At 43.7% G+C, this 15,752-nt stretch overlaps 2 protein-coding genes across 3 annotated transcripts in view; one reads left to right on the top strand and one right to left on the bottom strand.

Moving 5' to 3' along the window:
* Positions 1–9,070, bottom strand: part of ADAMTS18 (ADAM metallopeptidase with thrombospondin type 1 motif 18) — a 77,397-nt gene extending 68,327 nt beyond the window's left edge. Inside the window, exons 1-3 of one of the 2 annotated variants that reach the window (XM_071440265.1) lie at positions 8,894–9,070; positions 8,658–8,736; positions 6,453–6,769 (exon numbers count right to left, since the gene is read on the bottom strand). In XM_071440265.1, coding sequence (XP_071296366.1) covers positions 6,453–6,769; positions 8,658–8,736; positions 8,894–8,995 — 498 coding nt within the window. In that variant the 5' untranslated portion in view covers positions 8,996–9,070. Of the gene's footprint in view, positions 1–6,452; positions 6,770–8,657; positions 8,747–8,893 lie in introns of those variants that run through there. The other variant, XM_071440264.1, reaches the window with a different exon arrangement.
* LOC139596580 (hypoxanthine-guanine phosphoribosyltransferase-like) overlaps positions 8,994–15,752 on the top strand; it is a 100,910-nt gene continuing 94,151 nt past the window's right edge. Inside the window, exons 1-2 of the mRNA XM_071440986.1 lie at positions 8,994–9,122; positions 11,719–11,791. Of these exons, the coding sequence (XP_071297087.1) occupies positions 8,994–9,122; positions 11,719–11,791 (202 nt within the window). The remainder of the gene's footprint in view (positions 9,123–11,718; positions 11,792–15,752) is intronic.

Raw genomic sequence — 15,752 nt, 5'->3', positions numbered from 1 at the left:
GGTGCAAGTGTGTCACAGAGCTGTCATCATGATCAGGGCCATGCTTCTGCACAGGGTGAGCAGAGAGTAAGCTTGGGAAAGCAGCACTCTTTAAGAAGAGTTTTGATGGCAGCATTTGCTCAAATTAGGTGAATTGTGTCGGGTCAGGGCACAACCAAGACACCTCTGTGCTTCCCACTCCTGCGCCCTGTGTCAGGTACAGATCTCCAGGAGTGGGCTGCTTGAGCTGGGCTTGAGCTGCAGTTTCACAGACTGTCATTGTGTTTTGGGTAAACAAAAGCCTTTACACACCAGGTCTGCCAACCTGGTATCCTCCTCAAACACTTCCAAAGCGGAGGAAGAAAAGGGGAAAGACAGAAATTAACTCCTGCTTAGCTTAATTAGCGACTAGAAGCTTCTATTAGTTATTAAAATCTGCCTCCAAAAAGAGAACTATTTGTGATATCCAGCAGTTCCCAGCTGTGCAGAAGAGAATACACTGCCTCTCAGCAGCAGAGATGGTTTGGCCCACATGAAAATAGTGGCGCTGAAAATAAAAATCCTCACGACATCAAAGACATCCTGTTATGAAGGGGTCACGTCTGTGCAGGCAGGTCATCCACTCCTGACCCTCACAAGGACATTTGTCTATAATGGACTAGGCAAAGTGTGGGAACTGGGTTTAGTGGAAAGGCTTTGCTACAGCAAGAAAAACACTGATGTTTCAAGCACAGATAGCGACCGCTGATTCCTTTGGAAGTGATGATAAGACTGCTGATTAACAAGAAGTTCATCCTGGCCCTATCTCTGTACAAATGGATAATCCCTGTTTCGGGAAAACCACTCAAGGAGTTCAAGCAATGGTGCCCACAGAAGCCTGAAGTTTGGTTGGAAATACACCAATGAACCATTTATTTTCACACTCTGCTGCCAGCTGAGCAATGACAGAGCAGGCACAAGTGACAGAGGACCAGCTCCTGTGGACACTCAAGAGCAGTTGAGCAGCCACAGCCTACTGTGCTCAGTTTCCTCTATGTACATTCCAGGTTTTTTAACATAAAACAGGAAGAAATACAACTTCTATTGCTTTTTCTGCCAAGCAGAAGCAGATTCTTTCTCATCATTAATCCTCTTTAATTCCACTTCTTACCTATCAGGAATCAGTAGTGCCAAAATACCTGGGATAACACAGCCTTTGTCTTGCAGAGCTAAAGGCAGGGTTAAAGAGAAAGCTTATCAGACAGATATGGAGAAGGTTGATCAATAACCTAATCACACAATTTATCACCAGTCAGGTCAATGCTGAGACCAAAAACACTGCCTTGTATTTTTCCAGCATAACCTAAAATATCCTCAAGAATATGACTATTTCCCATTGTCATCTTATTTTCCTGTAGAGATTTTTCTTATTTTCATATTTACCATAATATGGAGTAATGGAACAATAGTGGAAAAACTTTCACCAAAATAGTGGACAAAAGTATGATCCTGTAAAACACAGTTTGTGTTTTATAAAGGATGGAGATGCAATAGTGTGTGAATACAAAGAAAATCATAGAACTCCCATGAAAGAAGCTGTTCTTGTTGTGCTGGTACAATGGCAGAAAATATAGGACTTGTGTATTGGCTTCTGGGTGGACTAAAAACACCTTTAAGAATGAGAAAAAACCAGCAGCTCTGTACTTATCTTCTCCTCAAGGTCCCACTGGGCCAAATTTTGTTGTATTTTTACAGCTGTCAATTTCTAAAGGACCCTCATTGCAAACAGCAATTATTCTGTACTTTCACCAGCAGTCTGGCTCAACGAGTTTAATGGCAGTTTGTCTGCCTAAGAACCTTGGGATTTGTCTCAACATATTTAATTGGACTTAAAGTGTGAGCTCTAGGAATAGGAGGCTGCTGTTAGCATCAACTGAAATAATGCTAATACCAGGTGCAATTAAATGACTACAAAGAGTGGGTACATGAGCTGCCTGGCCTGCTTGCCTCTTAGGTGGTCAGACTGCATCAAGAAGCTTTAATTTTGTGGCTTCTTTGATACTTTGAGCAAAGCCCTGCCCTCAGACACATACACACCTCCCTCCATTGAATTAATACATCTCCTGTTTATCTCTCAGTCTATAACCCTTGTCTAGAATCCTCTGACAGCTCAAAGAGGAGGGAGGGATGAATCATGTTGCACTCATTCTCCTCCTTTGACTAGACACTAATAAACATAACACAGCTTGAGACAAGAGGCTCTTTATAATGACAGATTCCAACACATCTTGCCAAAACCAGAGGGGGGCACCACTACTTCTGACTGAGGTACACAAACCAAAGGGAGAAAACAGCCCAAACCCACCTCTGGTGTGAGCAGGTGCAGCCTCTCAGGCCTCCGTGCCACTGATAAATTTATCCTGGGAGATAACACTGTGCATCATATGAAGGACCTGAACTGTTCCACTGAACTGAACTTCCTTTTTCTGACCCAAAATACACACACATCTTCCCTGTGATGGAATGGTGGGAGAGTTCCTTATGTTGGATAAACAGGTCTTTCCTCTGGGCACGCATTTTGTACTTGCTCTAGACCCTTCCCCTGTGTCCTGCAGCCCACAAATGCTGGATAACAAACCCCTCATTCATTAGGGCCACCAAGCCCTAGGTTGTGTACTGGATTATAAACTTGTTTGACTTTGCCAGAGTTCATGTTCACAAGGGGAACGCAACTTCTCCTCCCAAAAGCACAGTTATAAATTACTTTTGAGGATGTCTCTACAATACAACTGGAGATCTCTGAGGTTCTCTTGTGTTCTGCCCTGATTTACTGTGAGACTGCAAACAACTCACTTTATACAGGAGATTCTGTCCACATAAACCTAAGGTAAGGAGACAAAAACTGGCCTATAAAGACAGGCAAACAACACACTGTGATACAGGCTAGGAAGGCAGCAGTAAATCTTTTAGATGCCATCATGGAAGGGGAGTTAAAGATGGTGAACATAAAACAGATCTCCCTTTTAAGGCAGATTAAATAGCACAAAGTGGATGAGAATGGGAAAGGGGGAAAGAGGTTGGAATATACACAACCATACTGAGTGGGTCCTAAAAAACCAATTTCTTATTCAAAGAGTGGCCAGCATAATCTCTTTCAGAAAAACCTGAAGAATCACAGTAGTCTGTGGATTTGGTATAGTCTGCCTCTCAATGAGCCACCTACAGGCAATTATGAGTAATAATAAATTGCTAAATAATAACTAATAAAAATACAATTACAGTAAGTAAGAATTAGCTCAAATCAGGATTTTGGGAAAAAAGATTGAATGTGGAAAGAACAAACAGTTTGAATTGGAGAATGCAAACAGGATGAAACAGCAAGACAAACCAGTAGCCTGGATATACCAACTGGGAGAGCACAAAGCACTGAAGGAAACTCCAGAAAGTCATGCAGGAATAAAACAAAAGGTTTATTAAATGAATCATGAAAAATCAGTGAAGAAAATTTAAAAAAAAAATTGCATTAATTTTTATTTGGGACACATTAAGATGGTGCTAAAGAGAGAAACTAGCTTTGCATTTACTAACATAAACTCATTGTCCCAAAGTTGCAAGAGTGAAAAAATGATCCCAGGGAGTGAGAATGCATCAAATAATATGTGAAAAAATGATAACTTCTGTGGAAGAAATATATCATGTTCTCCACAGAAGGTCCAGAGCAGAGTTTTCATTTACAAAACAAGTAAAAGCGCTGGGTTTTTGCTGTATAGCAATGCTCCAGCAAGCAAAGGATGCTGACTGAAGCAGAAAAAGGGCAGAAGACAGAAAAAACAAGTTTCCATTTGAAAATTGAAGCACTTTGATGATGAAAAGTGATAGCACTCACAGTAAACTTGTGCACATTCTCCTGAAATGCTCACTTACTCTATTAGAGATTTGTTCAGATAAAGATCCAGTTCTGCCTTCTGACACACCAAGAAAATTGTGTTGACTGATGGAAACATTTGGTCTCAAATCAACAAATCAGCATAAAAACGTGGGGCCTTCCTGTCAACTAAGCCATTAAAATGTAATATACACACATCTCTTAACAGATCTAGACCAAAGCAACAAATTCTTGCTCCTTTCCAGTGTTAAGTTAAGGTCATCCTGCCTAACAAGCCATTTCATACAGCCTCTCCCCAAAGTCTCCTCTGCAGCACTGGCAGATAACAGACAGCTGAATGACTGAATACTCTAGGTCATCCAAAAAATTAGATCAAAGAGTCCCCGTAGTCTATTGAAATGCAATTGCTTCCAAATCACATTGTGGTGTTCCAGGCTTGAAAGAATGGGTCACTGCAGCTTTATTGTAGAGAAGCTATTGCTAATGAAAGGAACAATGGAAAGATTAGTGCTACCAACCATATAGAAGAAACACCACTTTCGGTTTAATTGCAGTGAACAAAGCAAATAGGAAAGAAGGGCAACCAAGTGACAAAAGTAGTTGGTGCAAAAGGATATAGAAGCTATTCACAAGGTTCTCTTGATCAGAGCACAGCGTCCAGACTTAACATATGATTACTGAATTTGGATCCCAGGGAAAAGTGACGTGGGTGTCATTACAGACAGCTGACGACATCTTTAGGAGGACAGCCTTGTAAACTGAAAGACTCAGAATCCTGTTGGTAATTTGCCTGGGATTCATTAGGTGCACTGAAATTAATAGATGGATAGGGAGAGAAAGGAACAATTATACTTTGGGATACCTACCCTACAGGAGATTATTGTAAGTAAAGGTTTACTTCATTTGCCAGTTTAAAACAACAATTGAAGGCAAAAATCTATTGAACCTTGAAATTAATTTTAAGCAGAGATTCTATTTGTTGATAATTTAGGTACTTCCATAATAAGTTTGTTCACACCACAATATTTATTCTCTTTTGATCAGTTTCTGGATCTTTTCTAAGTGAAGCTTACCAGTCATAACAACCTCTGTGTCGAGACAGTGGTAAAAGATCCATTTCATTCTCAGTTAAGATCACCACATTCTGTTCCTCTGTGACCTGAGGCAGGCTTGAACCTTCCTTCTCCAGACAAGACTTGACAAGCTCAACTTCACTTAGCTCAGAAAGCATGTTAAAAATCAAAACGTGGGCAAACGGGGGAGATCTCCCAAACTGTACCTGCTGTGTGTAGGTAGAGCACTTCCCATAGTAAAAAGACAAAATACTGCAATGAGTGAAAACAAGGTATTTTTCTGAGTAAATCTGATAAAAGGTGGCAGTTGTGAACATGAAGCTTCCATTAAAACAACTGAACACATTTGGTATTAACAGTTCAGCATCACAAACACAGATTTAAAAGCAAAAGAAAGCTTCAACCCAGTTCCTGGCACCTGCTCCAAACTCACATTTGCAACTGTTCAAATGAACTGTTAAGATTACTCTAACCTGATGGGAGGAAAAAAATAAAAAATAAAAGGACACAGCATTCAAAATATAACCCAGACCACTTCAACCAGTTATCAACATCCCTTCCTAATGAACAGGCTTCTCAAGTCACTGATTCCAGTTTCAAAGGAAGCACTGGCTGTCTCAAGTGCTCCTTTCTGGTCCCGTCACACAGTTTAATAGCCCTCAGAGACAAGTACCTTTGCAAAACAGATTTCAAGAGGGTGACCCAACATATCCTCTGGACCTTTAGTCAACCACAAAGCACACAGATGACTTCATAGACTTCCCACTCAATGTCACTGCCTTCCTCTGCAGCCACAGCAGACTGCTTTGCAAGTGCAAGCGATTAAGCCTTAAAAAACATCCTTAGCTATTAATTCTGTAGACAATTCTCCTAAATTACATCAGTAAAGCCTTCTCTGCAGGCAATGAGCACTGTCAAATCTATTTTGAAAAAATCACCTGTGAATAATGATTTTCATGAACTTGGCTGACAGCCATAAATGGAAAATACACAATGATAATATTTAACACATTCATAAGAGATCAACTCATGAAGACCTGTAAACCCAAATAATGCTTGAATTATCAAAGGAAACAAAGGGAAATTTGTTCATAAGTCCTGCCAAGCTAGGAAATTCACCCTTCCTTAAATTAGTTGACAAACCTAGATATAATATTGTTTTTCACAAGCTTCTGGACTGGCTTTTTTCCTTTATTCACCACATTTCACAAAGGCAGGAAAAACTTTTACTTAAGAGTGAGCAGAAATGTATAAACTATCACAAACTGTAACAAATTGCTATGGGATAATTACTAGGACTACCAGCTAGTCTTGTTTTTTTTCCTGAAAGACTGTCATAAAAAATTACAAAGGTTTGATGCTGTTCATTGGCTATAATGAAGTCTCTTCTGTTAAATACAATAGCAACTAGTGATACTAGAAAAATCACAAAAGGGTTTATGGTGTCTTGACTATTATGTGAACTACATACCTTCAGCTACTATTGCACACACAAAAATACTTTTAAAGCTGATTTGTTTTAAATAGACACTTACCAAGCCTACACACGTAGATATTGCTACTGAAGAGGTGCTATCATTCCTTATAAATCCCTGGTAGAAACACTGCTCAATTTCATGGTCCTGAGAATTTGACAGTCCATCTTTCCCGAGTACCTGGACAATAAAACTGTTGCTTAAAATGGTTGAAGGTTTAAGCTCTAAGTGAAGTTCCTGTCCAAATGCTGAAAATTTGTAGTGCAAGGAACTCTTTGAACTCTGAGTTGATCTCTTTCTCCTAGTACTGTGCAAAACATCATGTGAAATGTACGATCCGCTGGCATCCACTCTGACAGGTGTCACAAACACATAATCTGTAACGATAAAGAGTTGGCCATCAGCTCTGGCATCCCACAAACAAGGCACTCTGACACAATATCAGGCATTTCCTATGGCATGGAGCATTCCCTCACTTTGGGGCTGGCCTGCAGGCTCTGTGTGTGCTGTCTCGCCTGCATAAATTCACCCCCGTAAGTCACAAAGGCTCTCAGCCTGTGTTTGTTTCCTTTGTGCCCCACTGAGAGGCACAGACTAACTAGCATAGCTGTGAACATTCCCACAACTGCTCCTCTGAAGACATTTGTCATCACCAGCAGATCTGGAGGTTTTCCCCTCCCCCTGTATTAATTGTTGTCAAATGTGAAGGCCGCTCTGGTTTGAGAGGCTTTTCCCTTCCCTAAGAATGCAGCAAATGTTGTATCACTGTAGGGGTAGCCATGACTGAGACCTTGCAGAACTCTACCACTTGTTCAAGTGGATTAAAGGATTAATTTATTAATGCCTTAACTGAGTGAGACCTCATCTCTTTGTAGTGACTTGATTAGACTGGGTTTCAAATTGTAACTGACCTCCAGCAGAAAGAGATTACATCCTACCTAATAACCTTTCATCAGCCATTGCTAATTGCATGTCAAAGAAGTTTATTGTTTTGGATAAAATATGCAAAAAATTACAAAACTGTTTTTGAGGAGAACACTTTGATCTACTCAGAACCACCCAAAAAAAGGAGGGTGAAAGAGGCCATAATTCAGCTGGCTGTACAAGCAGGTGCCTCACTTGCAGTACATTACCATTGGTGTTGACCTAGCCATGCAGGGATTACCTGTGTCCAGGAACCAGGGTCTGAGTTTCAGCTGTTTCCTGAACTAGGATCTTTGCACCCATTCCTGGTAGTTTAAGAAATTATGCTGAAAAAACTGCTTCCCAACCCCATTTAATTTAATTTGTGAGCTGTGTTTCTCTGTGGACACTTAGAGTTGTCCATGCACTTGACAAGCAATTAATTTCTCTTCCTAAATTGAAATAACACCATCAAAAAAGAAGAAAACCCCCTCCTTTTTGTGTTGTAACAGATGTTGCAAAATCTCTCAATCAATCTCTTTGCCTGAATAGACTTTATTGGACACACATTAGGCTGAAAACGTAACCACTGACAGGTTGCTTTTCCTTAGACAGTGGAAACAATACATCAAGAGCTTTCACTTTCCTCGAGTGGTGTTAATCAACGGCAGAAGCTGAGGGCGCTAAGCAGGCTGGTGGCCAAAAAATGCAAGCAGCTGCTGGAGAGAGGGAATCCCCCAGTGAGCAGAGCACAGGGTGCAGGAGGGGTTTCCTTTCTGCACCCTGGTGTGGTTCTCTGTTGCACTTTGTTTCTGCTCACACACCATACAAAGCATATACTGCACTTCAAAAGTCCCAAAGCCATCAGCATCTACGTGCTAGCCACTCCAACCTGGGAACAAACGGCTCCTGAGCTCCCACTCACACGAGCCCTTTCTCTCCAGGTTTTTTCCCCCCCTTAGCCTGCATTGCACAGCTCCTCCTGCTCCCCCTCACAAATCTTTTCATTACTTTTGTCTCACTGCTTCCACAACAGACACATGAGGTTTTGCTGTTGTGGCTACACACACACACACACACATTCATCTTTCTAATCTCACATGGAAACGTGGATGTATTTACCATCTCATTCATTTGCTTTGCTGCTACATATTGTTCCTTTCAGCTTTAGCACACAGGGCTTAACAAGTTAATCCCTGCCCATGGTTCACCATCCCGCAGTAGCCAGCCTGCTTGCACTTTATGCTCCCTAAACACTGTGACTTCTCCCCTCTAAATATTCACTCCACGAAAAAAAAAAAAAAAAAAGAAAAAAAATCCATGCAAATGTTCACATACAGACACAGAAAGAGCTATACAAACCATGAGTCAATTCACTGATGCTGTCACTGGTTAAAGTTGCCGCATGAGACATGCAACAGAGGCAACACAGCTGAAGGGTCTGCAAGAGAAAGAAAAATTAAAAGAGAGAGAGAGAAAAGGAGCATTGGGTGAAGTTTCCTTGACAAGGCAAGGCAGAAAGACAAGGCACCAGAAACCGCAGTAACCTGGTATGAAAGTACACTAGGCGACTGCAAAAGAAAGTGCTCTCGACCTGCCTTTACAGCGCTTCCGAGCCACGGGAGAGTCTGGAATTGCATGGAGCTGCCGCCGAGGATCGCAGCAGGTAAAGTCCAGACGGCCAGCAGGAGACAGTCCATGTTCCGCCGCGCACCTGGCGAGTGCTACCTGCTGCCCGGGGCGTGCGGCCGCCTGCCCCGCATGGTCACCTGGGCGCTGCCCCGCAGCCGCTGCGGCGGCCGGCGGAGCGCGGGGAGCGGCGCCCAGGTGAGCGCGGCCCCGGCCGCCCGAGCGCTTTAAGCCCCGCCGCCGCCGCCGCCGCCGCCGCCGCGGGGCAGCGCTGCCTCCGGCGCCGCGTCTGGAGCGGCCGCACCCGGGGGGCGAGCGGGGCGGGCGGGACCCGCGGGGCGGAGCGGGGCCGGGCCGGGCGGGACAGCGGGCGGGAGGCACCTGGGGCCGGGCACGGCGGAGCGGAGCGGAGCGGCGGGCGGGGGGAGCCGCGCACGGCACGGCACGGCAGGGCAGGGTAGGGCAGGGCGCACTTGAGGGGATGTGCAGACAGCGGGGGACCTGCGGTGAGGGGCACAATGGGGCCCGGCCCGCGGGAGTGGGCACAGGATGGTCAGGCTGGAAGGGATCACGGTGGATCCAGCCACAGTCATCCCAAGCATCGGGTACAGGACGGTCAGGCTGGAAGGGATCGCGGTGGATCAGCTGGTGCAGCCACGGTCATCCCAAGCACCGGGCACAGGGTTGTCTCCAGGCAGTTTTGGAATGTCCCCATTGATGGAGACTCCACATCCTCTCTGGACAATCTCTTCCAGTGTTCAGCCGCTGCACAGGGAAGAAGTCCTTCTTCATGTCCAGGTGGAACTTCCTAGGCATCAGTTTCTGCTCAGGGCCTCTTGTCCCATCTCTGGGCACCTCCAAGTTGCACCTGGCTCCATCCCTTTGGCACTCCTCCTTCAGACACTTCAGGTGCTTGGTGCTATGTCTTCATACATTGATGAGATCCTCTCTACTCACAAAGATTCCCTCTCTTTACAAAGATAGTTCTGTGAGCATGCTGGGGGAGCACAGTCCAGGACAAGCCATGCAGCTTCCAATACTCACTTGGAGACAATGTGCTGTTATTTTCTATTATTTTTAAAAGCTGCATCATTTGAAAACAAAGAAACAAATCACACAAAGATGAAGGTGCCTGGGAAGTGAACACAGCTGTGACAGGTACTGGACACTGATGTCCATCAAGGAGCTGATTTTCACACAGTGGTTCACACAAACTGAGCCAAACACAGCACCAGATTCTGGTCCCAACCAATGTAGTTGCGCTATTGCACACTTCTTTCTGCAGAAAACTTCAGGAAAGGATCAAAGATCCAAATAATCTAATAGCAAACAAGTATTGAAGTGGATGGGACTGGTCCAGGCTGGAAATCAACACAGAGCTTGTTTCTGATGATTTTGGCACTTGGGAGAAGTGTCCCTCACTTCATGATCTCTCTTTTCTGCCAGAGAGTTTTCCAGTGTGTGTCTCAGTCTAATCTCACTCAAAATCTCCCTTGTCCCACAGTCACACAGAGAAAATAAACAGTAACTGTGTCAGCTTAAGGTGCCTCTTTGCCCCAGCTGGCACAGGAGCTGGAGAGCACCTATGGAAGCTGAGGTGAGACAGAGGTCATCTCCTCTACCTGCCCCCTTCGCCAGGGGTATCGTGGTGACTAGTCTGGGGCAGTGGATTATTAGACAGATCTGAGATATTTTTGCTTTTAAAGCATTTCCTGTGTTTAAACATTAAATAAATTCCCAGGCGTGGAATTTCTCCTTCATCTCACTCCATTTTCCAGCAGCTTTTACATTATCACCTTCTGAATATATTATGATAAAGTTTCAAAATCTGTTTGTAACAGTGCACCTGCCACCTCCCACTGAGTATATTCAAATGAAAGAGCTAGCCATGGGTTTACAATCGTCCCAGTGGAGTAGAACACATGAAAAATACTGTGCATGGCAGATAATAGGAGAAAAATATAAAATTACTGGGTTGTAATTTTATTATCAGCCCTCAGCACTCTGAATTGACAGACCTGACTGTTTTCAGCAGGCTACTTGACAATGAAATTTGACATTTCATTTGCTGTGAGGGGAGAGAAATAAATACAATTCTCCAGCAATTACAAGAATCATTTAAGAAATAAAAACAACTTCCACCATGAACTGTGCATCACTGAAAGGAGGTTTGCTCTGGGTTTCTGTAGAGCTAAGATTTCACCCTGGGGATTTATAGTTTCTGGGTATGATCAAAGAAGAAGAAAAAAATGTGACACTGCTTTGCATGACTATAAATGACATGCATCTAAATTTGAGTTGGCATTAGGCAGGGGACTCCAACCTTTCCTGGCCTGTAGGCAGCAACATTGATCAGTTAACATGCCCAGACAACATCATCCTTTGCTCCCCAAGTCAATCAAGATCCCAGCAGTGATGGTCATAAACATCAGAGAATCCTGCAAGGCAGCTCGTTCCATGTGCAAACACACCATGCAAAACATCAGAGAAAGCTAAAGCTCCTCAGCCAGCAGTGGAGTAAACAATGCAGTCAGAGGGGGGCTTTCCTCCCCCCTCTCCCTAGCAAGTCCCACCTCAGATGACCACAAACACAGATTTCCTCAGAGACAGCCATTACCACACTGCAGTCTCATTGGGCTCTATCCTGCCTAAGCTCCTAGGATGGATGCTCCCACCAATTTTTTATGCTGATCAGTTTTATCAGGTTCTCAAAAGTTCATTATTTTACCTGCATAGTTTGCATCCACCTGTTCTAATTGTTTTTGCCTGTGTGAGAATCTCCTTTATTGCCCAGGAATACAAGGAATTGTGCAAAGGAACTGTGCAACCAGCAAAGGTTGTCACTCTGGAGCAGCATTGCCCTGCAGGTAGCAATAACCTTCTTGGGGAGGGATCTCCAGCCTGAAGAGATCAGCTCCAAACCCCGGTGGGGAGGTCAGGATTGCTCCCAGAGCTGCAAGGCAGAGGAGGAGGTTGCTGCTCCACAGCAGCACTGAGTTACTGCTTCGCTTTCCCCACACCAAGGTCCAACAGCAGAGCCCAAGTTTCACCAGGATGTCTCACCCCCTCTCTAGACAGACCACACCTGAAAGCAAAGTGTCTGTCCACTGTCCTGATGGCTGCATGCAAAGATGGTAGATGTTCTTGTTTCGACCTGTGAGCAAATCATAGAAAACTGATTACTATTTTTCAGGAGTCTATTCTTTCTAATTCTGAATCCTTCTTTTCCAATAAACTTTCCTAGATTTTTTTTCCCCAAGAATGATGCTGTCATGACCATCATGATAGAGTCAAACTGCACACAGAGCTCACACAGCTGTGGCTGCCCCATCTCTGGAATTACCCAAGGCCAGGTTGGATGGGGCTTGAATCAACCTTATCTGAAGGAAGGTATCCCTGCCCATGGCAGGGGTGTTGGAAGGAGAGGTCCCTTCCCATCCAAACCATTCCATGGTTCTATGATTCTGTGCTTCCTGCTAACATGACTGACAGGCAAGCAGGAGAAACAAGCCCTGGACTAAAACCCCACCATGTTTGTTTTGCCATCTTTGTTAGAGCAGCTCTCTTCATCATGAGGGACATTTGTGACCACTGACCTGAGTGAACAATTCACAGAAGACAGAGAGCTGTCAATCTAGATTATCTTCCAGACTTATTTGTGTTTAAAATTAATTTTTATCATTTATACTAGAGTTAAACCACGTATGGTTGGATGACTGGAGGCAGAGTGCTTTTGATGGGAAATGGTGCAGGGGGGGCTCATTTTAATGGATATTCAGTGAATATGCATAGTAGAATCAGAGCAGAATTTTCTTTTGCTAACTCAGCATTCAGTTTCTGCAACTGTCCATTCCTGCTTGACCATTTCTGGGACCATTTCTTGCCAAATTTCATACTTGTTGGGTTACTCAGGATACAAATAAGCACTCCATAGGATTCGTCCAGCTCCATCTTTACCCTCTCTATGTTTATCCTCACGATGAAGTTTCCCTCTTGGGAGGCACAGAAGCTTTTTGCCTTCAATTCTAGTGAGGGATGATTAACCACATGCTGGGTGAAACTCTTTGCATAGAAGTCTTCTTAGAATCCCCTTTACAAATGACCCTCTTTAGAATGAGCTGGTAGTGTTTAAAACCCATCAGTTTCATCTTTGTCACAAGTTGAAGAGGCCCCATAGTGAAATTATGCTCCAAAGTTGGTTGTGTTCCACACTCAACACAACAGCTAAGGAGGCTTTTCTTTCTCATTACATTTTTCATTCAATAACCTCAAGGCATTTTGTGAATTTATATAATTTGTCTAAAGAGTTCAGCAGCTGTTACTCAGTTGTAGCAGGATGAGATGGCTGGTTGAGCAAAATATGAACAACTTAAAAAAAGACCTTGGGGAAGGTCTTTTTAGATTCAGTGGAGTTGCAGGGATGTGCTCAGCTGGTATCAAATCCCATTGGTCTATCTGTACATTATCTAAACCCATGTAATACTGTACAATTTGAGGCCAAATCGGCCATCTGGCATGACTGACCACAGCTCCTTTCTCTGGGTGGGTTAGAGAACCTGAGAAGAGAATCTTTGTGCCCTCCCTGCTAGAAAGATCCTTTGTGCAGACAGGAGGCTGTGAACAGAGAGAGGTGGTGCCCCTCAGGTTTGGGGTGAGGGCACATCCTGACACAATGAGGGTCTGGGGACACAGCTCAGCTTCCCCACAGCTGCAGCACCTCCTGCACTGCTCTGACTTCCACAGAGCAGGGTTATGAAGTACCAGAGAGCACTGGAATGGCAGCTGACAGCAGATCCACTCCTGCACCATTCTCTTCCCCCCTCCACCCCAAATTTTAGAAGGCTACTCTCATAAATAGAAACTCCGAGGACTCCTTTGTCTACTTCCACAAAATCTGAAGCTGACTACAGTGTTCTGAGGAATGGAAAATGCTAGTTTAGCATGTTCCCAAAAGCATGTTTCTGCATTTCTAACCAGTATTCAGTTTACCATATGAGCCACTGGAATAGAGTTGCTTTTGCCTGATGGTTAATTGCATTTTTCAGTGACACGTGGCACAGGCTATACCATGCCACTGGTTATTCTGTTTATGGGTAACTATATTTCAGCTGACATTAAAACTCATAAGTAACAAAAACACATACTGGTTACCTTAGTGTAGTTCCTCCATTAATTCCTGATCCTTAAGGACCTGAAAGTTCACAGAATAAAATTCCACTGTCTCACCAGCCTCTCTATTAAATTCTGCTCTCTGCAGCTGCCTTAAAACATGGTGTTAGGGTGGAAGTCATAACCTCAGCTTGTCCCTAAACCCACAGTTTTCAGTTTGCATCCTATAAAGTCTGGCAAATACCTTGCAATAAAGAGTAATCATTGTGGAATAGGTTTCCACCACCATTTACAGTAATATTTTCTGTCAATAAGCCCCTATAGCTTTTTAATCACAGCCCCTGGAAAAGGAGCTCCATCCAACATTCCTGTTGCACCCTAACTCCATGAAATCAAAAAAACAATGTTTACATTTTTTCCTCACCCAATTTGCACGTAGCACTGGGCTGTTATAGTCCCAAATAAATGCTTTTGATTACAAATATTAAACACAATTTTCTGCTTACATGCATTTCTCTGTATTGCACAGCATGTCCATCCTAATTTGATTAGTTCTACACATTTATTTGTGCTAGCTGGACATCCCATTTTCTGGCATGGAGTATGAAGTTCCAGCTATCCTGCTGACTTGTTGCCATTGTCCTTGCTCTGTCCTGCGACACAGGAGATTTGGGCTCAGGAGCGGAACTAAACCCACCTTCCAAGCAATGTTCTGCATTTCTCCAGCCGTCTCTGCTGTAGGCTGGTGCTTAGATTTTAGAACAGATTAACTGACTTGCATTTCTAGCGTCACCAGCCATTTTTGGAAGGGGGAGGGGAGACCAAGGAAGCAAGACAGACAACCTAAAAAACTTTGCAAACAGCATTCGCCTGGCTCGGGTCCAAACGTCACAAGTGGCTGCCACGGTGTCCCGACCACTCTGTGGCTGGAAAGTGAACAGGGGGAAGCTGCAGCTCAGTGCACGGGGGCTCTGTCACACACCCAGACTGAAATTAAATGAAAATGTCCATCACTAATAGAGGAAAAATAAAAGCTGTCATTGTGGGTGGCCCGACAAAGGCTTTGCAAGCACTACATTTTAGAAGAGTTTTCCTGGAAGCATGCCAGGGGTAATTAAAGCACAGGTACCTCCAAACTCACAGAACTCTAATAAAAACAATTATGCAGTTTATAATGTTGTGCACGTGCCAAAATTTGTATTTATACAATGGATCAAAAATGGCACGGGAGAAACTGTGCAGTCCAGCAGGTTCAAAGATCCACTTTGAAAATGCTTTTTATAAATAGCGATTTGCACTCTACCCGGAAGGCTGGGCAGCCTTCAGAGTTACAAAGACACAGTTAAAACCCCTGCAAATTACTTCTAAGACACTAGGATTGGTTTCAGACGTACTCTGGCATCACGTGCAGGAAGGAAAGCTCAGTCCCTGTTACAGTCAGCCAGCATCTGCACCCCAGAAAAGGATAAACCAGGCCAAGAAACAAAATCCATATGGAAGTTTCCACCTCTGTCTTCCATGTTAGGAATGTATGAGATTATTCCACCCCCAAAACAAATGGCATTGGGATGAAATGGTTCCTCATTCATTTCATAGTGGTTCTTCTTTTCATGTCCGTAAACAACTTATATTTATTTCATCCAACAGAGACTAAAAGTTGTGCTTTTCTCCCCCATTGCTGGTAGTGTTGCTTCATCACACCCAAGCCTGAAATATTAT

Source organism: Agelaius tricolor, unplaced genomic scaffold, assembly GCF_023055355.1.
Source record: "Agelaius tricolor isolate 1412-34295 unplaced genomic scaffold, bAgeTri1.0.p SCAF_15, whole genome shotgun sequence".
Taxonomy (NCBI): domain Eukaryota; kingdom Metazoa; phylum Chordata; class Aves; order Passeriformes; family Icteridae; genus Agelaius; species Agelaius tricolor.
The sequence above is the reverse complement of the archived record's forward strand: the minus strand, read 5'-3'. Positions and strand labels throughout refer to the sequence as shown.